Source organism: Lissotriton helveticus, chromosome 5_1 (genome assembly GCF_964261635.1).
Source record: "Lissotriton helveticus chromosome 5_1, aLisHel1.1, whole genome shotgun sequence".
Taxonomy (NCBI): Eukaryota; Metazoa; Chordata; class Amphibia; order Caudata; family Salamandridae; genus Lissotriton; species Lissotriton helveticus.
In genome coordinates this window covers 162,783,486-162,810,160 of record NC_136065.1, presented here as the reverse complement: position 1 = coordinate 162,810,160, position 26,675 = coordinate 162,783,486, and the positions used below count along the sequence as shown (strand labels likewise).

Sequence of the window (26,675 nt, the reverse complement as noted above, 5' to 3'; positions counted from 1 at the left end):
TTGTCTGTCCAGGGGGGCTGGGTGGTGTGGCTGAAGAGGATGTTTGTTCCTCCCACGAAGACGGGGTCAAGGGTGTGGCCTGCTCTGTGGGTGGGCGTGTTGACGAGCTGCTACGGTCCTAGGTTGTCGAGGTTGTCAAGTACAGCAGTGGAGTTGGGGTTGTTGCCATTGTCAAGGTGGAAATTCAGGTCACCGAGTAGGATGTAGTCCATGGAGGAGATGGTGTGCGGTGTGGTGAGCTCGGCGATAGTAGTTGCGTGGTGGGTACGAGGTCTTGGTGGTCCGTAGATGAGGGTGCCGCGTAGTGTAGTCCTGGGGCTTGTCTGGATCTGGAAGTGGAGGTGTTCTGTGTTGGAATGGAGGTCACTCGTGCTGGATGTGGATAGGTGGAGGCGATGGCGAGTCTTCCTTGTGGGCGGTGCGGGCGGTCCTTTCTCTGGATCTTATAGCTGTCCGGGATGGTGGTGGCGAGGTCGGGACTGGAGGTGGGGTTAGTCCAGGTTTCTGTGAAGAAGGCAACATCGGGCGAGAGGGTGTCAAGCAGGTCCCAGATCTCAATGGCGTGTCGGTGCAGGGAATGTTATGTTATGTTATGTTATGTTATTTAATTTTTATATAGCGCACGGATGCCGCAGCAAAGTGGCGTCCCGGCGCTTTGGAGAGTAATAACACAACACGACAGAAGGAAAGGTGAGGAAAAACAGTGAAAAAGAAATGGGTCTAGATTGTGGCAAAAAGGAAGGTTTTAAGTGCCTTCCTGAACGGAAACAACTCAGGAATGGAGCGCAATGAGGCAGGCAGAGAGTTCCAGAGGGATGCTGCCATCACTGAAAAGGAGCGACCGCCCATCCTAGCTTTTTTAAAACGCGGCACCATAGCCAAATTAGCTCCGGCAGAGCGAAGAGCTCTGGCAGGGACATAATGCTGGATCATATGTGCAAGAATAGGAGGGGAGGCTGCTTTGAGAATTTTAAAAGTCAAGCACAAGGCTTTAAATTTGATTCTCTGCCCCACTGGCAGCCAGTGGAGGTCCTGAATGGTCCGACGAGCCGAGACAAACCTTGGAAGTCCAACAAGCATCCTGGCCGCCGCATTCTGAACCCTCTGAAGGCGAGATAGCTCAGCTTGGTTTAAACCCAAAAACAAGGAGCTAGCATAGTCCAATCTGGTAAGAACCAGGGCTTGAACAATGATCTGTCTGGTCTCCGCATCGAAGAACTTAAAGATCGGTCGTAAGCATTGCAGAGTACCAAAACAAGTGCCAGCCACGCGTTTAGTATGGGAGATGAAAGAAAGCTTATTGTCAAACCACACCCCGAGGTTTCTGACCTCCGTCACAGGGGAGGGGACAGGGCCAAGATCAGAAGGCCACCACTGATCTCCCCATAATTCACTTTCCCTACCAAAAATAATGACCTCGGTCTTAGAGGCATTAAGTTGTAGCCGATTGTTCGCCATCCAGCCTGCCACGGCTTTTAAAGCTGACTGGAAAGTGGGGGCATCCATATTGGAGTCGCCATTAAGTGCCACCGCCAACTGCGTGTCATCGGCGTATGACACTAAGGAGAGACCAAAACTGTGTGCAACCTCCGCTAATGGCTGAACATATAAATTAAATAAGGTAGGGCTTAGGGCTGACCCTTGGGGGACACCCTGGAGTATGGGGTGAGAAGCAGAAACAAAAGGGGGCGTGGAAACCTTAAAGGCACGATCCTTAAGAAAGGAGCGAAACCACTCAAGTGCCACCTCTCCGACTCCCGCTTCCATCAGGCGATGTAATAGGATCTGGTGAGACACAGTGTCGAATGCGGCACTAAGATCCAAAAGGATCAGTGCCGCCGTCTGACCCAGATCTAGCAGATGCCTGATGTGTTCCACCACAGCCAGAAGGGCAGTTTCTGTGCTGTGGCCTGCACGAAACCCATTTTGGGAAATATCCAATATATTTGCTTCCTGCAGATGAGAAGATAGAATAGCATTAGCATGAGCTTCTGCCAATTTAGCTGGCCAAGGAAGGAGAGATATAGGTCGGTAGTGTTCAGGCTTGGTAGGATCGAGGGCGGGTTTTTTTAGAATGGGACTGACCGTCGCCTGTTTCCAAGCTTTAGGAACACTACCCGAGCTGAAGGACAAATGAATAAGGCCATGTAAAGCAGGATAGCAGCCTTCAGCAAATTCCCGAAATTGATTGGGTCTCATGGGATCGTCTGGGGAGCCGGATTTGACTTTAATCGTCAGGGCAGTGAATTCATCCAATGTCGGACTCGGAATAGTCAATAATGGTTTGTGAACCACAGACGTAGAGCTAGTCTCCACAGAAGGAAGCTCAGCGAATGACTTATAAATTGCCTCCACCTTTTCCACAAAAAATGAGGCTAGGTCCTCACAGTGTGCCCTGGAAGGTTGGAGAGCGGCAGTATCAATCCTTTTATTGGTAAGGTCCTTACACACCCTGAAAATGACCTTAGTAGGGTTAATGCTATTCTTTATCTCCTGTGAGTAGAACGCAGCCCTGGCCGTACATATAGCCCGATGATACACTCTAGTGCAGGCCCTATAGGCTGCCTTGAGGTCAGTATCATAAGTTTTGCGCCACGCGCGTTCAGCCTTTTTACAGGAGATTTTGAGTGTTTTAAGAGAATCATTAAACCAGGGGTTAGAGGGACTAGATCTAGTCTTGCACCACTTGGCCGGGATAAGTAGGTCTAATGAGCGATTTAACCACTCACAGAAACTGTCGTAACCGCTGGAAACTTCAGTAGGGGGCGAAGGATGGAATTCCAGCAGGAGCTGATGAAAATGCTCTAGATTTAGGTTTCTCCAGGGGCGTCTAAAACTAGCAGAAGAGTTATTCTTAGGGGAAAAGAAGGAGGTGGTAATACGAAATTCAATAAGATGATGGTCAGTCCATGCCATAGGTCTGGGATGGAGCATTGAAATATTCGTAGAGAGACTCGTTAGAACGGGATCTAATAGATGGCCGCCTGTGTGCGTTGGGGATTGTACCATTTGGGTCAGCTGGAACGCCTCTAAATCAGCCAGCAAACTATGGACCGAGTTGGAAAAAGGAGCGTCCATATGCAGGTTGAGGTCGCCGATAATCGTGAAGTTGGCAGTTTTTAAAGCCAAGGAGGAGATCACCTCCGGAAGGCTTTGACGAAAGGCGATATCAGGCCCAGGTGGTCTATAGATTAGAAGTCCCGTAAAGGTAAAATGAGGATTCACTGATATATTAAAAAGAGCACTCTCGCAGCCAGCTATGGTGATAGGTTTCCAGATGCAGGGATAGCCGATTTTTACCGCAACTGCGATACCTCCACCCCTGGCCTTGCGAGGAAGAGAGTGCAAAATATAACCCGTAGGAAGTGCTAGATTAATGACTGCCATGGATTGGTCATGTAACCAAGTTTCCGTAAAGAAAAAGATATCCGGATTTTCATCAGACATCAAAGAAAAGACTTCTTGGGAGTGACAAGACAATGATCTGACATTCAAGTGCATCACTTTAAGGGTGGATTGATTGGCTGTGCCTATGATATCAGTAGACAAATTAACCGCCGGGGGCTTAGACTGAAAACTATTAATGCACAATGGCATAGGGAGTTTAAAAGGACAAGTAGGGCATTGAAAAGGGCCACTAAGAGGATCCAGAGAGTCACAGAATGTCACAGAATGCACATTGAGCAGGATGCAGGTCAGGATTTTGGTGGTGCGTGCATCGGGCGTACCTGCGGTGACTGCGGGGACTGTCGATAGTGAAAGATTTGTGGCAGTTTCTGCACGAGAACTGCCCATGGCTTATAAAACACTTTTATAAGGACACTGCCTATATTTACAGGCCTCCACCCTGGAAAACCTAAGGGAGGCTTCAGGGCTTCTGAATATGTCTAAATAGTGCAGATCCTCACTTCACAGTGCTCCTAGCACAAAAGTCGATTTTGGGAAGCACTTTACTACAATGGGGGTAATGAAATGTGCAATTTTACTAACCCCGGGGAGTATAAAATCTATTTTATAAGGGTCTTCCTTACTTGATCCCCCTTCCTGGGACACCTAGGGGAGATCATGGGGGGTGCCTAATATGCCAAAATATTGTAGTTTATTAATTTGTAAGTACCCCAAAGTGGAGTTTGGGCACAATTTGCTTTTTAAAAGCAGTCTGGCAACATAGGACTGCTTTTAAACTGACCTCAGGCTTCAGCAGTGCACACATGCAAGTGCAGAAAAGCTGCTGGCCTCTAAACTTCCATGCCCTATTATAGACTAAGGATTTAAAGGTAATTTCAATCCCCCTGCTCTATTATGTACTAGGGCCTTATAGGGGAGGTCATGGCAATCATAGGGTTACCCTAACCCATGGGGTACCCTAGTATATATAGGTGTTTTCACTGTATTCCAAGTGTCTTTTTTACCATAGCACTGGCCCTCGGCCTGGTTAGGCAGAGCTCAGGGGCAGTCAGAGTCAGTTACCACCAGTAAAGTCATCAAACAATTGAGGGTGCCCAGGGCACAAGATGACTTTGCTACAAATTGGCATAGTCAGCATGAGAAAATGTCAACCACAAATGGTCGCCGCTGAGATATACGCATTGCTGATTTCTATCACCCTAGTCTTAGGAAAAACAGACTTAGATTAGCTGTTCAAGAACTACTGTGCCCTTACTTTAAAATCCTTTATTTGAATGGGGAAACCAGTGTTCAGCTTTAGGCTCCAGCATTCTTAATGTCAATCCTGAGGGTAAAGCAATGTTCTGAGTATTCAGTTTATCTAATACTAGCAGCCCGTCCCGAAGTTGCCTGGGCACTTACATGTCACACACCGCGTCAGTGTCCGCTCCCGCCCGTCCCGACTTTGTCTGGACACTTAGACGCCACACACCGCGTCATTGTCCGCTCCCGCCCGTCCCGACGTTGTCCGGGCATTTAGGCGCCACACACCGCATTAGTGTCCGCTCCCACTGACGCTAGACGCACACAAACACGCCGCGGAGCATGTGAATTGAGTAATGTAGCGTGATTGGGCGCTTGTGAAAGCCGCGCCCCTTTCCTTAAAGCCTGCCCCCTGTGAGAACCGAGGCTGACAATGTTCCGGCGAGTGAATTGAGTAATGTAGCGTGATTGGGCGCTTGTGAAAGTCGCGCCCCTTTCTTGAAGCCTGCCCCCTGTGAGAACAGAGGCTGACAATGTTCCGGCGAGTGAATTGAGTAATATAGTGTGATTGGGCGCTTGTGAAAGCCGCGCCCTTTCTTGAAGCCTGCCCCCTGTGAGAACGCTGAGGCTGACAATATGCCGGCGAGTGATTGTGCGCTTCTGAAAGCCGCGCCCCTTTGTTTATGCCTGCCCCCCACGCTACTTTGACACGCCCATCGCTGACAGCAGAACGCCAACACCCACAAGGGACTACTTTACCCCTAAGGTTGCTTGACCTTTGTAATGTATATGGTGGACAGATGTATAGCCTATGTCCATCTACTGCAACTCCCCTTTACAATGCTGTATTGGGTGTTGTGATTGGTGTTGTACTTCTTGAGATTACCCGCCTCAAAGGTTTCAGCTCTCTCTTTATAATAGTAGTATAGATTAAGGAGGTAAATATCTCTAACTTGTGCAGTAGAAGACTGCTCTGAGACCCCCACCATGCAATTCTCACAACCAGTACATAAACCAATGGCGCACCTGTGAAAGCACGCTCCAACGCATAACCTGGGGCGGACGATTCATTGAAAGTGAAGCATTTAATCCAGCTGAAATCAAGTTTACTCCCACCCTCTGCTACTGCGTTACTAACAGTTCATCACTAAGCATGGCCATAAATACCCTCGCCAAGCAACTGCAATTTCGAGACTGCATACAGAGAACTCTGAATGCCTTCATTAGCAAAAGGTGATAGCTCATCCTGGCACTGCTAAGTCCAACAAGAAAGAATCATTCTTCACACCACCATTCAACCGTGAAAAGCTGCTGCAAGGCTGAGAACACAACATTGCTGGCATCCTTCCTAATAATGCTCACAGCACAATAAAGTCGAGCTCTGCAAAATACCATTTTATGATTTGTAGTTTTAAGCCTGCTGTGTACTTGTGTACTGAAGTGGTGTGGGCACTTCCTCTAAACAAGATGATATTGGCCAGGTTTCTTAAATGCAGCCTAGATGTTCTCAAACCCATACCTGGAAGCTCTTGTTCCAAATGGGCCATTTACCCAAACAAGTGCCCAATAGGCATTTTTAAAAGGTCCACACAGGAATTGAGTAAACATTTGACTGCTTTATTTTATAGCCTTAGAAGGGGTCCTTACTGCAACCGCTTCACAAAATCATTGGCAAAGCCAATAGGTGTGACTTTTCATATCACTGTAGTACCTCAAGCCCATCATTAGCTACCCCTCTTAAGTCAGAAGTAAATGGATTGAACAAGGCTGCATCCCCCAAGACTTTACTAGTTGTCTCTCTCGAGTCAGAAGCAACTTCTCATAACGTCAATAACAAAGCTGCAGCACCTCACACTGTTACTAGATGTCCCTCTTAAGTTGGATGCAACTGCTTCAAATGTCCTTTACAATGCAGTGTGGGTGTGGCTGCAACATAACCTACACTAATGATATGTGCTTGTTTGGTATAGGATAACAAATAATCTAAGTCAATAGAGTAAATTTCATTAAATATCTTGATTGCTATGGGACACATGTGATGACAACCTAGTATATATGTGTGCCAACAATCACTGGTAAATTCATGTGCCTTCAACTTTATCCTTAACAATATTTTCTTTGACCAGCAATATACATGCATGCCAGTAAACTGCAGATGTTTATAGTAAAGCAAGGCTGCCCCATTTACCTGTGTTGTGTGGTGTGGTGGGAGGAAGCATTATATAAGTGCAGCCCAGTGGACAAGAGGGTTGATTAAAAGCTCCCTCTATATGCTTATAATTTTATTACAATTGATTTGGAAAACAAGAGGCTGGCAAGACTCCTACAGCTGTCTTTAGACCAACCAGAACTAAAAAGACTTTAAAGTCTAGCCAGAAAAAACGGATGAATTGCCCTTTGGAAACTGAAGCAAGGCTATAATTACAAAGTTAGTACTATAAATGTTAGGAGCCTAGGGCAGTAAAAAAACAAATATGTGCCTCCATCAAACTTGTATTCGCAAGTGTTGCTCAAATGATCTTAAGTGAAACCCATGTCAATGCTTGTGAGGAAGACAAGAGTAAAATGTCTTTTTGTTTGCTTTGTCTACTTTATAACTGCATTCAACATGGTCAAAGGAGCAAGACTGTGCACAAAAATTAAATATGTTTTTCACAGATGACTCCCCTCTTAAAATGTAATTGAATTGCTTACGGGGAGTGTTGGTCTTGGCCATCTCTCCACTGTCATCCTTAAACGTTTTGCCTTCTCCCTCTCCTTTTTCCTGAAATACTTTTTTGTTGTCTTTTAGGTCTCTGCACATTTTACCACTGGTATCTAGTGCTCAAGTAATTGTGCTCTCGCCTCTAAACATGATAAAATTGGATTACACCAAATTGACACATTTAATTTGCTTGTAAATCCCTAGGAAACTGGTCCTACATGTACCCTGGGCTTGTAAAATAAATGCTACAACTGGGCCCACAGCAGTCATTGTGACGCCCACTAAAGGAACCTTTTAAACAAGTCTCAGGCCTACATTGCATTCTGTTTGCAGTTTTAACCTGGCAGTTCAACCTCGCAAATGAAACCTTTTGCCAGGACGAAAAAATCTTTGAGAAGGAATACTGGACTTGCTCTCTACATCCCAGGCTAACCTAAGTGACTCCAAAGGTTAGGTGGCTGACCTCCTGTTCTGAGCTACAGTGACACAATAATCTCTAGAGGCAAAAGCAAAGGCAAGCTAGCCTGCACCCGTCCAAGCCTGTACTGCGCCCAGTGCCAGGAACCCTGGCTCTTCCACCTCCTGAGCCTACTTCTCCACTAACTCCGAGCCCTAGACCCGGGACTCTGCAACAACAACAACTGCTGTCGCACCTCGTCCCAGTAGATGGTAGGACCCTTCACCTGCAGGCACTGCCTCTTCTCCTGCAACACCTAAACTCCTGCACACATAACAAACACCACCACGCTGATCATGACCACCCCTGAAAAACTTCACTACCTCCTGCTCAATGCACAACGCCTCTGCAAACACGCCACTGAGATCTGGGACACCATCCATTCCCTCACCCTGATATCATCTTCTTTACTGAGACCTGGCTCATCCCCATATCACCTCAGGTATACCTGATGGTAACAAGATAGCACTCTGGGACCGCATTAATAAGAACAAAAGTGGAATCGCCATCATCCACAAGTAAACCATCCACAGCACCCCACTGCGGATGACGCCACCCCGATCATGGAACACCTCAACTTCCAACTCTGAAACAACAACAACACCATTTACAGACCTCCAGGACCTAACCCCAGTTTCTGCGAGGCCATTCCCGAATTCTTTGCAATGCTCGTCATTGACTCAAAACACTACATCTTCCTCCGTGACCTCAACTTTCACCTTGATGGCCTCAACAATACAAAATCTTCCAACCTCCTCAAAAGCATGGACAGCATCGGCCTCACCTAACTTGTCATCAACCCACACACATCACAGGACACACTCTCGACTCTTCTTCATGGCCAGCGACAGAGTTAAGTACAGCCATGTCACCGAGATCACCTGGACGGACCACGCCATTGTCCACTTAACCATCTCTGATTACCCCATCACCTCTCCAAAGCTGCCCAACACTTCACACCGCAGCTGTAACAAAGTCTTATAAAGCCAATAGACTGGCCTCCCCTCCGCATGGCGTAACCAACCTAGCACAGTCTCTCAAGAACTTCTCTGCCTGGATCACCAAATGCACCGATTGAGTGGCCCGGTGAAACCCATCAAAGTCAAAAGGGCCTCCAAACAAACCAGCTGGTACGCTTCAGAACTAAGAACCTTGAAATGTAACTGCAAACAATTTCAAAGGAGATGGCAGACTAGCAAGGAGCTCACAGACTTAGCAGCATTCAAGATATCCTTCAATCAATACCACCAGCTCCGGAAACAGGCAAAAAGGAGCGCCCTCGCTGACCGCATCGAAGGAAGTTCCAACCACAGCCGAGAACTCTTCAACATCGTCAGAGAGTTCTCCAACCCCTCAGCCACCAAAAATACCATCACCACTTCCAAGGAACTCTGTGATACCCTGTTAAACTTCTTCCACGATAAAATCTCCTGCATCTATAGAAACTTCAAACCCCAACCCATCACCACTGACACCCTCACCCTTCTTTCTCCCACAAGGCACAGCACAGACCACCTGCTCACCACTTGGGACAACTTCACCACACAAGACACCAGAGCCATTATGAACTCTGCCCAGTCAGGAGTGCCCATGCACCCCTGTCCCCACCACATCTTCAACTGCGGAAGTAAGACAATCAGCAATGAGCTCACCACCATCTTCAATGCATCCATCACCAAACCCACCTTTCCTGAAGACTGGAAAACGCAAAAGTCAAACCCCTGCTCAAAAAACCCTCCGCTGACCCCAACTGTCTCAGGAATTACCACTCCATCTCTCTGCTGCCTTTCTCCGCCAAAGGCCTATAAATGGTCTTCAACCACCAACTCACTGAACACCCCGAGAACAACAATCTTACGGATGCCTCTCAATTTAGAATTCCACGCTAACCAGAGCACCAAAACCGCCATCATCGCAGCCACAGATGACATCAGGTCCCTTCTTGACCAGGGAAAAGCAGTGTTCCTGATCCTCCTCGACCTCTCTGCTGTGTTCGACACAGTATCGCACTACATCCTCATCAAAAGGCTTCCCCACATTGGAATTCAAGGAGAGGCCCTCAAATGGATCACTTCTATCATCACTGGAAGAACCTAGAGAATCTGTCTACCTCCCTTCACTTTGGAACTGAAGAACACCATCTGTGGTGTCCCTCAAAGTTCATCCCTCAGCCAATGACACCCAGCTCATCCTGTCACTATCAGAAAACCCCTCTGCCATGCTGACCAACTTCCATAGATGCATGACAAGTGTCGCTGACTGGATGAAAGACAATTGCCTAGAGCTCAACACGGACAAGACAGAAGTGCTAATCTTTGGGAACAACAACTCCCAGTGGAATGACTTCTGTTGGCACCCCTAACTAGGACCCTCACCCACTCTGACCGACCATGCCCACAACCTTGCTATCATCCTGCACAGTAAGCTCACAATGAAAAAACAGATCAACGCAGTCTCATCCACCTGATTCCTCACCCTTTGCATTCTCTTTAAGTGGCTTCTTATCGACACCAGATGGATCGTCACCCAAGGAGCTGTCATCTGGCCAGCTAGACAATAGCATGCACTCTACATTGGAACCTCCTTGCACCTCCCAAAGAAACTGCAGACCATACAACAGCAGCCAGACTCATCCTTGACCTCCCTAAGAAGACCCACATCACACCAGACCTCAAGATGCTCCATTGGCTCCCCATTCAGAAGAGATGCTCCATACCTTCAATGCCCTTCACAACCTACGGCCACCATATATCAACCACTGCCTGAAGCACCACCTTCCTTCCAGACACCGGCACTCCACCTCCCTCCTTCTCGCTCACACCCTCGCATCCGCTGCAGCAACAAATCTTCTCATATCTAGCAGCGAAGTCCTAGAACGAGCTACCACTTCACCTCTGGACCTCAAGCTCTCTGCCGAAAGTCAGGAAGGAGCTCAAGACCTTATTGTTCAGCCCTGCAGCAGTGCTCGCAGCACCTGGATACCATCACGGGAGATTAGCCATGTTATAGAAATCCGGATTGATTTATTGATTGAGGTATGGCTCTGGCACCTCACCTCTTAGGACATGCACCTCTTCTCTAAGGTATCTGCCACCAAGCATCAAACTCTTCCAAACATTTCCCAGGATGGTTACATGGTGCTTTGCTCTCCACTGAAAGACATTAGCAGTGGACTGATAATTGTGGCTTTTCTGCCATCTTATCACAGTCAGAAGCACACATTATGCTACAGGTGGCTCCGATGTCGAGTACACCTGAGACCTCCTGTTTTGCCACTTAGAGGAAAAAGGATGTCTCTTTTGATTAGCATTTGGACATGTTCCTTTTGTTTGTCTGGCTTTGTGTCCTCTGCTGTGAGGTACAGGTATTCTCCACCTGCATGTTCTGGGATGACGCAGACTTTGAGTGTCCAGCTGTCTGACAAGCCAAGTGCTCCTGACCTTTCGCTGTTCCACACATCCATTTACAGTTCTTGGGCGACCTGCTTTGAACAAACTTGCAAAATAGTTATCTCTTTTGCACATTCAATACTTTTGTGCATTGCTGGGCAGACTCTTGTATGTGGGTAGGCCTAATGTCATCATTGAAGTTTTCCTCCCATTATCCGGCGTACATGTTCTACATTTTTGGTTCAACCATTTTCCATGTTGATAGCATAGGTCACCACTCTTGCTTCTGTTCTTGCTATGGTCAGTATCTTTTCAAGCGTGTATGTCTCTTTCAGGATTCCTATGCAGAATGCTGTCGAGCAACATTCCTTGATTATTCATCAGCGAATTACCTCTTCATTGTTGAAATTGCGAAATTCATAGTAACAAGTTTTTGCAGTCTTGTCGCAAAGTCATCCCGCAACTCATCAGCTTCCTGAAATGCTATATTGAAGCTGTATCATTCATAGTTAATGTTGTGCTTTCAATCAGCCTTTTCCTTTAGGCATTTGATCAGCCTCTTCTGTGTTGCAATGGGCTGTAATGTAAATGTCTCAAATAGGTCTTCGATGTCATCTACTAACAAGACAGTCTGAAGCAATAACAAAAACACGTGCAGTGCTTTCGTAAAAGAAGGTTGTGGTGCAAAAATAAACATACCAAACGCAAAGTAGTATAAATGTGCATGCAATACGAGCAAACTAAGTGGGCCCTAAAGGAAACACACCACACTCTGTCTTCCCCAGAAACAGTGTCAGGAGTTCATCAGCTGAGCAGGACAGCCACAGTGTCCCGGTGCCCTCTTCTGTACCCGATTTTGCCAGTGACATAATCGGAGCACAACTCTGGCCCTCAAGCACAGAACATATCTCTACCATTGAACCTTTCAACCTTACAGGCAAACTGCGGATGCTACCAGGAGACAAGGCAACAGCAGTACGAGGCACCACCAGTGGTAGACAATCACAACTGAAATATCAGAGTCGGAGTAGCTGGTCCCATTTCAGGATAGCCTCTCTGGAATACAGTTATTGTTACTAATAAGTGTTGTGTACAGTTGGATAATGCTCAATTGTACTGTTTCATAGTACTACATATAACAGAAGTAACAATTACACAATTGGTTTCCTACTGAAGGATGAAAGGCTGAGTCAAGGCCACCAGGATCAACCTCACACACAGAAGTCAGCAGCGAATGATTAAACCTCTGAATCTACTTGTAATGCACTGATCCAACACTCCACTAAACCCAATGCACATTGAAGGGCATGTCCTCAGAGCTTGGTGTAATATGTTTACCAAACTTGTTTTTTTGCATCATTAAAGGTACACACGTAAGATCAGAGTAAGACTCTGTGGCTGTGACCATACTGAAACAATATCTGTGGTGTACTGTTTCTAATGTGCTTCCATCACAATGACAACTTCCCCACTATCTGTTTTCTAGGCACTTCCCACGGATGGGATTTACATCTTCGCCTCCCAGCTGCACACTCACCTGACAGGAAGGGAAGTGAGCACCATCTTAGTGCGAGAAGGCAGAGAAGTTGGCGTTGTGAATGAAGACAAACATTACAGTCCACACTTCCAGGTATTCATGGAGCTGACTGCCTTCTCCATGCTTCATAGAGGACTTGTTCATAGGGGTGTCTGATGTTTCATAGCCATGATATGTTTTCATTATTTGTGAATTTATTGTAAGTCGGAGCAGTGAATGTGAACTATATTTAAAATAACTGGACTTTAAAGAGTAAACGCCTTGAGGCCACATATACGAAATAGTTTCAGTAAATGCAACACGGCTTAATTATGAGCCCTTGAGTCACTTTTGCGCCGCCGGTGCGTCACTTTTTGTGACGCACCAGCAGCGCAATAAATGCCCCATATTGCGTCATATTTACTAAGTGACGTATCTAGATAGCTGCATCACTTTGTAAACGCCTGCGCCACATTATATCTGCGCCAGGTATAATGTATGCAGGGTGGGCGTTCTGACGCAAGTAAGCCTCGTAGAAGTGACGCAGTGAAATCTATGAGATTTCACTTCGTCACTTCTAGGACGCAAATGCGTCAATATCTAATGCTTGCCTCACAGCAGGCGTAAGACTGACATTGCTGGAGTCGCGTCACTTTTGTGACACACTCCAGCAATGCGTCATTTTTGCTCCTACAGATACGTCAGAAATACTGACGTATCTGTAACTCCTTGCGACATGATGCATCATCCTGTATATATGACGCATCCAGCATGTCACAAGGAGGGTGCACTGAAGAGTGACGCATCACTGTTTTCATGCAGCAATGCGTCACTTTTCATAAATGAGGCCCATCGCTTCAGTCTCTGAGCGGGAACTTGTAGCGGCTTTACTTGGATTTCAGACGGTGCACAGTCAAAATATCGACTCCAAAATATCGACTGGACATAATATCGAGTTTTAAATATCGACTGGACAGAATATAGACATCAAAAATATCAATTTTAAGGTAAGTAAAGTAATATCGACTGTTAAAAATATAGACAGTTAAAATATCGAAGTATATAATATAGGTTCTTAAAATTATCGAATTTTTAATAGTATAGAATTTTTTATAGTGTTTTTTGAGTTATTATATGTGTGAAAAGTGTGTATTTATGTTATAAAAATATTAATTAATGAAATTTTAATTTATTAAATTTTGCGTTATTTAATTCTGTAGCGGGTGGTTGGTTTATAGGGGAATAGGGTGGGAAGTAATTTAATTATAATTAATTAAATATGTAGATTTATTTATTGTTATACATTTTTAATTATTTGGTAATTAACTTATATTTGGTAATTAATTAAATTTTAATTGGCAATTAATTTAAATTAATTGATTAATTGTTAATTATGTTAATTTTTCTAATTTATTTTCTGTAGCGGGTTGTGGGTTTATAGGGGAATTGGGTGGGAAGTAATTTATTTATAATTCATTAAATATGTAAGCATATTTATTGGTATTGTTGTAGAATTAATTGTTAATGGATTTTTTATGGGTAATTAATTAAATTAGAATTGCTAATTAATTTTATTTAATTGATTAACAGCTAATTATGTCAATTTAATAATTTATTTTTGTAGTGGCTTTTGGGTTTATAGGTGAATAGGATGGGAAGTAATTCATTTATAATTAATTAAATAAATCAATGTATTTATTGTATTTAATTTGAATTTATTGTAAATTAATTTTTAAATGTTAAATTATGAATTGTTAATTTGTAATTAATTTGTATTAATAGTTAAATATTTGTAATAATTAAATTTAATTAGTAATTTTAATTGACTAATGTTTATATTATATAAAATTCGTAATTAGTTTTAATTAATTTTTGATAGATATTAATTTATATTTATTGAAATAATATATGAAGTATTTCATTTCCCTACTGTTGCACTCTCTAGAGTGGGAATAGTAATTTTTACCCCTACGCTATCCAACGTTTTCCATACTCTTGCACTCTTTGGAGTGGGAATAGTAAGTTTTTACCCCTACGCTATCCAACGCTTTCCCTACTGTTGCACCCACTGGAGTGGGAATAGTAATTTTGACCCCTACGCTATCCAACACTTTCCCTACTGTTGCACCCACTGGAGTGGGAATAGTAATTTTTACCCCTACGCTATCCAACACTTTCCCTACTGTTGCACTCACTGGAGTGGGAATAGTAAATTTTACCCCTACGCTATCCAACGCTTTCCCTACTGTTGAACTTACTGGAGTGGGAACAGTAATTTTAACCCCTACGCTATCCAGCGCTTTTCCTACTGTTGCACCCACTGGAGTGGGAATAGTAATTTTTACCCCTAAGCTATCCAACTCTTTCCCTACTGTTGCACCCACTGGAGTGGGAATAGTAATTTTTACCTCTACGCTATCCAAATGCTTACCCTACTGCTGCACTCTTTGGAGTGGGAATAGTAATTTAAACCCCTACGCTATCCAACGCTTTCCCTACTGTTGCACTCTTTGGAGTGGGAATAGTAATTTAAACCCCTACGCTATCCAACGATTTCCCTACTGTTGCACTATTTGGAGTGGGAATAGTAATTTTTTACCCCTACGCTATCCAACGCTTTCCCTGCTGTTGCACCCACTGGAGTGGGAATAGTAATTTTTATCCCTACGCTATCCAACACTTTCCCTACTGTTGCACCCACTGGAGTGGGAATAGTAATTTTTACCCCTACGCTATCCAACGATTTCCCTACTGTTGCACTCACTGGAGTGGGAATAGTAATTTTAACCCCTATGCTATCCAACGCTTTCCCTACTGTTGCACCCACTGGAGTGGGAGTAGTAATTTAAACCCCTACGCTATCCAACGCTTTCCCTACTGTTGCACTCTTTGGAGTGGGAATAGTAATTTAAACCCCTACGCTATCCAATGCTTTCCCTACTGTTGCACTCTTTGGAGTGGGAATAGTAATTTAAACCCCTAAGCTATCCAACGCTTTCCCTACTGTTGCACTATTTGGAGTGGGAATAGTAATTTTAACCCCTATGCTATCCAACGCTTTCCCTACTGTTGCACCCACTGGAGTGGGAATAGTAATTTTTACCCCTACGCTATCCAACGCTTTCCCTACTGTTGCACCCACTGGAGTGGGAATAGTAATTTTTACCCCTACGCTATCCAATGTTTTTCTCACTGTTGCACCCACTGGAGTGGGAATAGTAATTTTTACATTTTGCTATTGTACGTTAATAATATTGGATATTATTTAATTATATTATGTTAACATATATATATGTTTTAACAAATATGATTGTAATTTTTTTTTATAACTTTTATTAAATATTTAATTATTATAATTTAATTTAAGTATTTTTAAGTATATTTTAGTAATTAATTTTAAATTTTAATTTAATTTAACACTGTTTTTAATAAAGTCGATATTTTTTAAAACTATATTTTTGTAAACGATATTTTGTACTCGATATTTTTGTACTTACCTGTTTGTACATACAAACTCGATATTTTGTCTGTCAATATTTTTTCCTCGATATTTTAGGTAGTCGATATTTTGTCAATCGATATTATGTCAGTGATCCATTTCAGACACCTCAAAGGGGTTTTGGCTTGGGAAGGGAAAGCCACAACTGAGGCCAACAGGCCTGGCAGGCTGTCCAGGTCATAATATGGGTTAGTGCGAGTAGAGGAGAGTCTAGAAAATGTAGAGAGCTGCTCAAGGTGCTCACATATGGTCTTACGAACAACTTTCAAGCACCTTAACCTTCAAAACCACCAGTGCAAAATTCCATTTGGTGGCCACATTCTCCCAGCTCCATCCAGCTGGCCCTAGAGGGATTCTTTTTCAAAGTGATTGAACCAGTTGAAGAAGCTCCTTCTTTTTCAATTCATACCTCTTGTTTGGTCTCCCTCATTACTTACCTGTGCTCTGACAAAATCAATACACGATCTGCCTTACAAAGTCCACCCCAAAACCTCAAAAACAGATGCAGCCACATATAACTCCCATTAATTCCAGACCAGATCCTAACTCCACACCGCTCATCAGCAGGATCCCAGCCTTTTCTCTCTCCCTGCACAAGTCCTAGTCACTAGCGTCCTCTCCCACTGCATGAGGCCCAGGCTCTCCAAGGCCGCTCTGGCCCTACAGGGCATTTGCGTTTGCTTGGGAAGCTAGAAAGGAGGGGCTGGTTTTGTTCCTGCCGCAGAGTTCCTTTTATATCCAGCAGTTTTCAGGCAACAATAAAAATGTCAAGATAACTCTTCTGACTAGTGTTCCTGTTGAAGGTGGATCAGAGTTTTGGCTAGGCAATTTTGACTCATTTTGAGGAGGGCAGAGGGTTAATATGCCTGCTGAAAATATTGTGTACGATGCATATCACAGAATTGTATTTTATGTGGATAGCTCAGTGGTTTACTACTATTGTCATAGAGATCTTTTTGTTACTTGCAGTTCATAAGTTGCAATTGTTAAATAGCATGGTGGGCTATGAACTGTCTTCAAAGAGCAGCCTGCAAACTGCATGATACAGGTTAGAAAGTTATGTTTTTCCCCAGCCTTTCATTATCCTAATTATGCTCAAAATGGTTTATTTTGCTAGATATAAATTATTAGTAGTAAAGCCAAACATAACCACTGTGTTGAGTTTTGAATCCTGAGTTTGTGCTTCTCCAGACCAAGTACTCTTACAAAATGTCTACAAGTATGGATGACATTTGAATCCTACACCTTGTAGTCACCTTTGTCTTATGTAATACTTTATGTACACTGACTTACACGCATATGATTAATTGTCTCTGTATAGGTGTGTGATATAAAGTGAAAGTGAGGGAATATGTGGAGGCGGTTGTCATGGGGAGGCAAAAATCCAATACAAAAATGCACTGAGTGCCATAATAGCTAAAGCCGGTACAAAAGGGGGCAGCACTGCTGTGCCACGTATCAGGGTTTAGGATGCTAACATCCCTCTAAATGGTCTTTGATTGTGTTCTCAGCTTCTTGGCTGTGCTTAACTGGGAATGTGTGCATTTATTTTATATGTAAATTCGTGTTTCTTGCTTGACATCTTCTATGTTTGTGTTCTCCATAAAAATGTCTGCGGGTATAACAGGGTATCCTGGTGCTTTGTAAGGTCAAAATGTACTATGCTTTTAAAGCAAATGCAATTGAATATATAAGGGAAAATGTGTTGTTGAATGAAAATTTTTTGTCATTTGTTCCCAAGTTTCCATTGGGGAAACACCCCCCTAAAATCCTCCTTGTAGTGGCCAGGCTCGTTCACTGCGCTTGCTCACTAAGCACCGTACGGGGCGGGTCTGACAAAACTTGACTGGGCTGATTGGGTTCTCAGCCTAGCCCTGAGACTTTCCTTTCCTCTCGAGCATAGAATCAGTGGTTGATCCTCTGTCGTGCTGCATTGCAACAACTGCATCACCGCTGTGCTGTACTCCAACTATCCCTACTCCATTGGCTCTTTTGCACTGGCCCCAGCTCTTTTCTCAGCACTAACACTGTCTGCCACTACTACTGCTCTACTGGCCCCCATCTTTTCTCTGTAGTACTTCTGCTGTCATTGTATACAATGTTACTTCTTTACTTTTATTGGCTCCATCAATTTCCTCTCGCCCTGGGTTCAGTCTCACTGTTGCATTCTAGTATGACGTTTATCTTTCCTTATTCTTTTTTTCTCACGTCACTCTTCCTATTTGGTATTTATACTCTATGCTTCTTTCCTCATTTCCCTTCTCATGTGCAATTTATCCTGTGTGCCTCTTTCTGCAGTCCCCTTCTGAGTCCTGTACTATTTAACATGTGTGCTCTTTCCTCATTCCTCTTCTCCTGCACTATTTATCCTGTGTGCATCTTTCTACATTCCACTTCTCCTGCTCTATTTATCCTGTGTGCTTCTTTCTGCGTTCCCCTTCTCCTGTACTATTTATCCTGTATGTTTCTTAATGCATTCCACATCTCCTGTACTATTTATCATGTGTGCTTCTTTCTGCATTCCACTTCTCCTGCACTATTTATCATATGTGCTTCTTTCTGCATTTCCATTTCTCCTACACTATGTATGCTGTGGGCTTCTTACCTAATTCTACTTCTCCAGCACTATGTATCATGTGTGCTTCTTCTTTCTGCATTTCACTTCTCCTTTACTATTTATCCTGAGTGCTTCTTTCTGCATTTTACTTCTCCTGCACAATGTATCTTCTATGCTTCTTTCTTCATTACCCTTCTCCTTTACCTTTTATCCTGTGTGCTTCTTCTTCCTTCATTCCCGTTCTCCTGCACTATTTATCTGGTGTGTTTTTTTCTGCATTCCCCTTTTCCTGTATTATTTATCCTTTGTGCTTCTTTATGCATTCCACTTCTCCTGCACAATGTATCCTCTGTGCTTCTTTCTGTATACCTCTTCTCCTCTACTGTTTATCCTGTGTGCTTCTTCCTTCATTCCACGTCACCTACACTATTTATCCTGTACGCTTCTTTCTTTATACCCCATATCCTGTACTATTTATCCTATGGGCTTCTTTATGCATTCCACTTCTCCTGTACTATCTATCTATTTATCCTGCATGTTGTTTTCTTCCTTCTCCTGCACTACTTACCCTGTGTGTTTGTTTCTGCATTCCACTTCTCCTGCACTACTTATCCTGTGTGCTTCTTTTTGCATTCCACTTCTCCTGTACTATTTATCATGTGTGCTTCTTTCTACATTCCTCTTCTCCTGCACTATTTATCCTGTGTAGTTCTTTCTGCATTTTGCTTATCCTGCATTATTTATACTGTGTACTTCTTTCTGCATTCCACTTCTCCTGTTCTATTTAGCCGATGTTTTTCTGTATGCATTCCAATTCTCCTTTACTATTTATCCTGAGTACTTCTTTCTGCATTCCACTTCTCCTGTACTATTTATCATGTGTGCTTCTTTCTACATTCCTCTTCTCCTGCACTATTTATCCTGTGTAGTTCTTTCTGCATTTTGCTTATCCTGCATTATTTATACTGTGTGCGTCTTTCTGCATTCCACTTCTCCTGTACTATTTAGCCGATGTTTTTCTGTATGCATTCCAATTCTCCTTTACTATTTATCCTGAGTACTTCTTTCTGCATTCCACTTCTCCTGTACTATTTATCATGTGTGCTTCTTTCTACATTCCTCTTCTCCTGCACTATTTATCCTGAGTACTTCTTTCTGCATTCCACTTCTCCTGTACTATTTATCATGTGTGCTTCTTTCTACATTCCTCTTCTCCTGCACTATTTATCCTGTGTAGTTCTTTCTGCATTTTGCTTATCCTGCATTATTTATACTGTGTGCGTCTTTCTGCATTCCACTTCTCCTGTACTATTTATCCGATGTTTTTCTGTATGCATTCCAATTCTCCTTTACTATTTATCCTGAGTACTTTTTTCTGCATTCCACTTCTCCTGCACTAGTTACGCTTTGTGTTTCTTTTTGCATTTGCACTTCTCCTGCACTATTTATCCTGTGTGCTTCTTTTTGCATTCCACTTCTCCTGTACTATTTATCATGTGTGCTTCTTTCTACATTCCTCTTCTCCTGCACTATTTATCCTGTGTAGTTCTTTCTGCATTTTGCTTATCCTGCATTATTTATACTGTGTGCTTCTTTCTGCATTTCACTTCTCCTGTACTATTTATCCGATGTTTTTTCTGTATGCATTCCAATTCTTCTTTACTATTTATCCTGTGTACTTTTTTCAGCATTCCACTTCTCCTGCACTAGTTATGCTTTGTGCTTCTTTTTGCATCTGCACTTCTCCTGGGCTATTTATACTGTGTGTTTCTTTCTGAATTCCACTTTTCTGTGTGCTTTTTCATTCATTCTCCTCCTCCTGTATTATTTATTCTGTGTGATTCTTTCTGCATTCCACTTCTCCCTTCTCCTGTACTATTTCTTATGTGTGCTTCTTTCTGCATTCTACTTCTCCAGCACTATTTATCCTGTGTGATTCTTTCTGCATTCCACTTCTCATGTACTATATGTCCTGTGTGCTTCTTTCTCCATTCCACTTCTCCAGCACTATTTATCTTGTGTGATTCTTTCTGCATACCCTTCTCCTGCACTATTTATCCTGTGTGCTTCTTTCTGCATTCCACTTCTCCTGCACTATTGATCCTGCTGGCTTCTTTCTGCATTCCTGTTGTTAACCCAGTGCTTTTCTTCTTCTGTGGGTAGGAGCTTCCTCCCCCTCTGTGCACAACCCAGGGTGTGAAGCATTCCACGAGTGGTGGTGGGGAGGCCTCGAAATTAAGGGGCAGATTAGGATACCGGTTTTTCCGTATCCTCCGGGCCGGCGGAAGCCTCCGCCGGCCCGGAGGATACGGAAAAACCGCAGCGGACCCACCAAAGACCCACCGCCACATTAGAATGGCTGGTGGGTCCAGGTTTACGTCCGCAGCTTTTCCGCCGCGGTTGGCTTACAACCGCGGCGGAAAAGCCCTAATATGGTGGCGGTGTCTCTCAGACACCGCCACCCATATTAGGATGCCCAAAAAGAAATGCTTTTCCACGGTGGGCTTTCCGCCGTGGAAAAGCATACGGAGCTGCACTGCGGGGGCCCGTTGCGGGTGAAGGGGGGGTGGAGGGTGCACATGGGGGGTACCTATGGTACCCCCATGCATTTGTATTCAGTAATCGGCAGGCACAGCGCGGTGCCTGCCGCTTTCTGCATACAAATGCAATGTATGCATTTTTAACATTGCGGCGGGTGCAGCTTGAAGCTGCACCCGCCGCAATGTTAAAAATAGAGGATGTGACCGCCAGGGTGGTCATAATGAGCCCTTAAATCTGGGAATGGTTGTTGAGAGTGGAGTGGAGTGAGATGCCTGTGGTCTACTGATTCAATAAATAATGTAAACCAAAGTTGTGAGTCTCAATACCATCTTTTCCTCTATGCTGGATTCTTGGTTGATGCCAACCTCAGATTGTCTCGGTTTTGAGCCCTCTGTCTCACTGTTTCCCTCAGTTATGGTCACATTGAACATGCTGTTCTCTCAAACACCATACCAGAGTCATGGCTCTTATTTGTACTGTATCTTGTCCGTTCCTCCAGTACTATCCGGATCCTCTCTTCTTCTCTTCTGTTATTCCCTGTGTTTAGATCTTCCTCTAGTCCATGGCTTGCCAATGCTGGCCCTGGAGGGCCGAATCCATGCCAGATTTTTAAGATAACTACATTTATCTGAATGTGGATATGCTGAAAATCTGGCATGGGTCTGGCTCTCCAGGACTGACATTGGAGAACCCTGCACTGTTCTAATCTGCTCCTCAGTCATTGCCACCCACGGTAGCAACTTTTACCACACCTCTCCAACTTTAAAGTACTTTCTGTCTGGGATCACTTGGTCTACCTCCTTCAATAGTGTCCTACACCCCACACCTGTCCCTTGTTTCAAGCCGGATTCCAGTCACTTTTCTCTAGTCTTTCAAACTGACGCGTGAATGTATCCGCTACAGAGTTTTCACGCCTGTGTGCAAATTGTGTTCTTACAATATCTTCCAAAGTTCACAGAGACCACCATTTTGTTTTCTTTCAGGAAATACGCATGTTAAAAAAAGTGTTTCAAGTGCTGCCGGTAAGCAGAAACTTAATTCTATTGTGAGTGGCCTTTTCATGTTAGCTTTCTTCCAGTTCTTTTTCTCTTTTCCTATTTTTCCTCTCTTTCTAATGATCTTACTCCATTCTTCCCTCCCTCAATTCATTCGTCTACCTCATGTTTTCATTTTTGCTCCCTCTTTCAGGTCCCCTCTTCTTTCTTTCTCCTTCAGTTCTCTTTCTTCCTGCTGTGGTCTGGTTCTCTTTCCTTTCCCCATACTACAACTTTATTCCTCACCTATGTTTGTTGATTCTCACTTAAAGAGTTATCTAAATGATGCGTTATCACCATTGTGGCAGTTTAACAATCTATCACTCTTTTTCAAGCACTACACTGACACAAATTTTACACCCATCTATTGTTAGTGCTCAGATAGAGCAAATGATGGCGCATTAGGGCGCTGGATGAGGGCCCTGATAGGATCGTGTCATTAGCTGTGATTGAGGCTCAGCACATCAACAGAGACTCCATTGTAATAGGAAATAACATAGCACTATGTTCTTCCTCATACATCGCCGTACTTTTCCCAATTAAGATATATGGGCTAGATGTAGGTAACCTACATTTACCGAATCTAAAATACTGAATTTTACCGATTCGGTATTTTAGAATAAGTAAATGCTATGTAGGTAATTACTCGGTAAGTATTACCGAATCGGTGCAATTCGGTATTTACCGAATCGGTAAATACCGATTCGGTAATTCCCATTCATTCCTATGGGCCTGTAGGCCCCTAGGAATGAATGGGAATTACCAAATCGGTATTTACCGATTCGGTGAAAGGGGGGAAACATTCAAGGGTGGCAGGGTGTCACTTTGACACCCTGTTGCACCCCTGAATTGTGCATGGGTGCACATGTGGCACACATACATGCCCTAAGGGCATGTATGTCTGCCACATGGCACTGTTATTAAATGCAAAAAATTGCTTTCTTTAGGGTTTTCGGAATTTACCATCAACTTGTAGTTGGTGGTAAATAACGAATCCTTACAGGTGAAAAGCACTCACTTGCGTGCTTCCTACAATTCAGATTCGGTAATTTACCGAATCGGTATTTAAGAATTCGGTAATTTACTGAATTCTTAAATACCGATTTGGTAACTTACCGAATCTGAAATGTAGCCACCTACATCCCAAATACCTAAATCCTGTAATTTCGGCTGGTACCGACCGGTATTAGGGTTCCTACATCTGGCCCATAGTGCGGTTCTGCTCTCTCCATGTGCTGGCACACGTGTGGCAGCCTGGTGTCAATGCCTGGTGTCAAATGCTTGTGCCACGACGCAAGAGAGCCTGTGTTGTGGTCAGAATAGTTTTCATACAGGAAGCACAAACTATTCTTAGAGGCATATTCCTATTCAATATGTGTGTTGCAGAAATAAAGATATTTCTCCTTGTTTTGTAATAATTGGGTTGGTGCACGTTTTTGGTTCAAAAACACAGTCTTTAGTAAATCTGTCTTTGCATCAAAATGAGACCACAGCAGGAATCTCAAAGTTTAAGTCACCTGAAGATAATCACTCTTGCTGTGCAGAGCATTTATCTGTGCATTGTGGCTTCAGTGAGGAAAGTCCTTTGAACAGGTCCTCCTTCTGCAGGACACACACGGTACAAACAGTGGACCGGCCCAGTGGCACTTCCCTCCAAATTGTATTTGCACTTCTCCCAGGGATTACAACTTGGGACCTCAGAGCTTCTGAGGTATTGGTCATCATTTCACAGAATATGTTGTCAGATAAGGTTTACTTGAACTTCTGAAGCAATGGGGTGTGTGATACCTATGCATTGTATTTCCTGCACAGGGGGATATGCTGATTACATCTTGCACCTACAACACTGAAGACAGGACCCGCGCTACTGTGGTAGGAAATGTTTCTGTATAATCGAGACTCTTGCTTTATTTGAGAAATTATATTAGTATATCATGTGAGACAGGCAGCCCAGACTCTTCACTTCATCCAGGTATGCCGAGTGTAACTGAGATGTGCAGAGCTATCATGTTGTCATCAGCTTGGCGCAGTTGGGTACAGGGTGACAGGATTTTTAAGAACTAGTAAAACAAATGTATTGAGTCAAAGAAAACAGAAAAAACAAATAAGCCGATAAATAGCTAATATATGCAACTGAAACCCTACACATATGTCAATGTTGTATCTATCAAGCACCTTGGCTCCCTCCAAATCAACTGACACCAAAGGGTTAAGTTGTAGGAATATAACCATGAGCCAGAAATGAGTCCCGACAGCCACCCTAACTCAATCTACTCTGCCACCGAGGAACAGAATCCATGTCCTTATTTTTCAAGACGTTCAATACCAAGTTTTAAATACTGTTGTTCAAAAATATCAACTTCAGAATACCGGCTATATATGTAAATAAATATAAATATGTATATATATGTGTGTGTATGTATACATGTTTGTGTATGTGTGTGTGTGTGTGTGTACATATATTTATTTTTACTTTTACCCATTGGTTGTTGCTACTGGGTAGTTATAGTTAAGACATGTTTCCATAGGAAGATCATTTTTGGGTTTGCTTATTACTTTGGCACCATTTGACAAATCTTCACAAAACCTTCCCAAAAAAGTCTCAACCACTACAGCTCCTTTCTGGAAAGTTTTGGAGTGATCTGTCATGCGGGGACCAAGAAAAAGGGGGGGTTCGAAAACATGTTTTCCCAATTCATTATTTCAATTAGACTCAACTACAGGCAAAAGGGCCAAATGGAATGACACCGAATTTGGCAGGCTAGATCTTGATCCAAATCGCATGCTTTCCGCATTTAGTTTGAAGCCATTCAATAGTTTTTGAGGAATTAAAGCTCAAAAACATTGTATATTTCATGCAGCGGAGGAGCTACGGAGTCGACAGATCTCAAGATCTGATTGGCAGTCACCACATCAACAAAGATGTGATGGCAGCCTCTTTAGGACTTGGGGACTCAGTCCCCTGTCCTGAGAAAAATAGAGAAAAACTATAAAGAGGCATGGTAAGAATACCCTGCCTCTTAGGCCAAAGCATAGTTTCTTTTTTAAATTCATAGATGATCTGCAAATCAACTGGAAAATCTAAAACAAAAACATGTGGGATCCCAGAAGCTGCGAGGTGAGCAGCAAAATGTATTTAATAGGGGAGGGGGGATGTGGCCTCCCTGCCCATTCCTCCTTGAGAACCCAGGGACACCATCTCCTGGGGCCAAGTTAAAAATGAATGGGAGAGGTTTGTGTAACCCTGCTCCCCAAGCCTCAAAGAGGCTCTGGGGACCCCATCCCCAGGGCCAGTATTTTAATATTGGGAAGGGGGTGTGTGGCTCATCTCCAAATCTAATTGAGGCCATGGGGACCCCATCGCTGGGGCCAGCATTTTAATAATTGGGAGGGGGCAGTACAGACATACTCCCCAAGCCATAGTATGGCCCGGGGCCCTCGTTCATGGTGCATCTCTTGGACTGTGTCCCGGTGATCCCAACCCACAGAACACCATTGTTTTCCTGCCTGCAATAGAACTGGCAAGAGGCCAGTCCCTGCGTCCAATCGTCCACGCAGAGGGTGGTGGGTGGCAGCGAGGAGTTGGGCACAGAGTGAGTCATGATCCAACAAGTGAGGCCTTGCATCCAACCGCCTATGGCCATGCGCTGCTGGGGTAGGCTGCCTTGAGGGGGTAGGGTGCCCAACCCCACACCGTGCATGGCCAAAAGCCTGCATCCCACCCCAAGCCAAACTTGGCGATGCACATCCTACTTTAAATTTTGAAAAACATAGAAATTCACTGAAGAAACCAAAGGTTAAAGTGACATATAGTTGGGAATTGTACTAATATATTACTTTACATTTCTTTTAAAACGTAGAAATTCCCTGAAAGAAACAAAGGTTAAAGGGAAATTATAGTTAGGTGAAAATATCAGTTAAAATATACCATTTTAAACGAACAAAACCACTGAAATTCAACAGATCTAGTTAACTCAAGAAACTATAACTTATGCCCTAAAATAACTGTAACCTGCGCCCTCGCCATGCACTGCTAATTACCTCACAGATTACATCACTTATGACATGTTCATTTGATCATCATTGAAACCATCACTGCAATAGGCGAAATTACATTATTGATGACAATACTGTGCAGGGCGAGTGCGCAAGTTATAGTTACTTGAGATAAATATAACTGATCAGTCATGACCCAACTAAGACTCACTCAACTGGAGATCGACCACTTTGGGACCCTTTGAGGGCAGGACCTATGGCATGTGGCATAAACCCTTCTCAAAATTCGGTCTCTTTCAAGTTGTGAAGAATAATGTATCCTGGGTCGTCAA

The 26,675-nt window shown here is 43.6% G+C and overlaps 1 protein-coding gene across 1 annotated transcript in view; it reads left to right on the top strand.

The window, feature by feature from the left end:
• Positions 1-26,675, top strand: part of DBH (dopamine beta-hydroxylase) — a 447,392-nt gene that overhangs the window by 333,887 nt on the left and 86,830 nt on the right. The window contains exons 7-9 of the mRNA XM_078640352.1: positions 12,687-12,830; positions 22,297-22,335; positions 24,160-24,219. Coding sequence (XP_078496478.1) covers positions 12,687-12,830; positions 22,297-22,335; positions 24,160-24,219 — 243 coding nt within the window. The remainder of the gene's footprint in view (positions 1-12,686; positions 12,831-22,296; positions 22,336-24,159; positions 24,220-26,675) is intronic.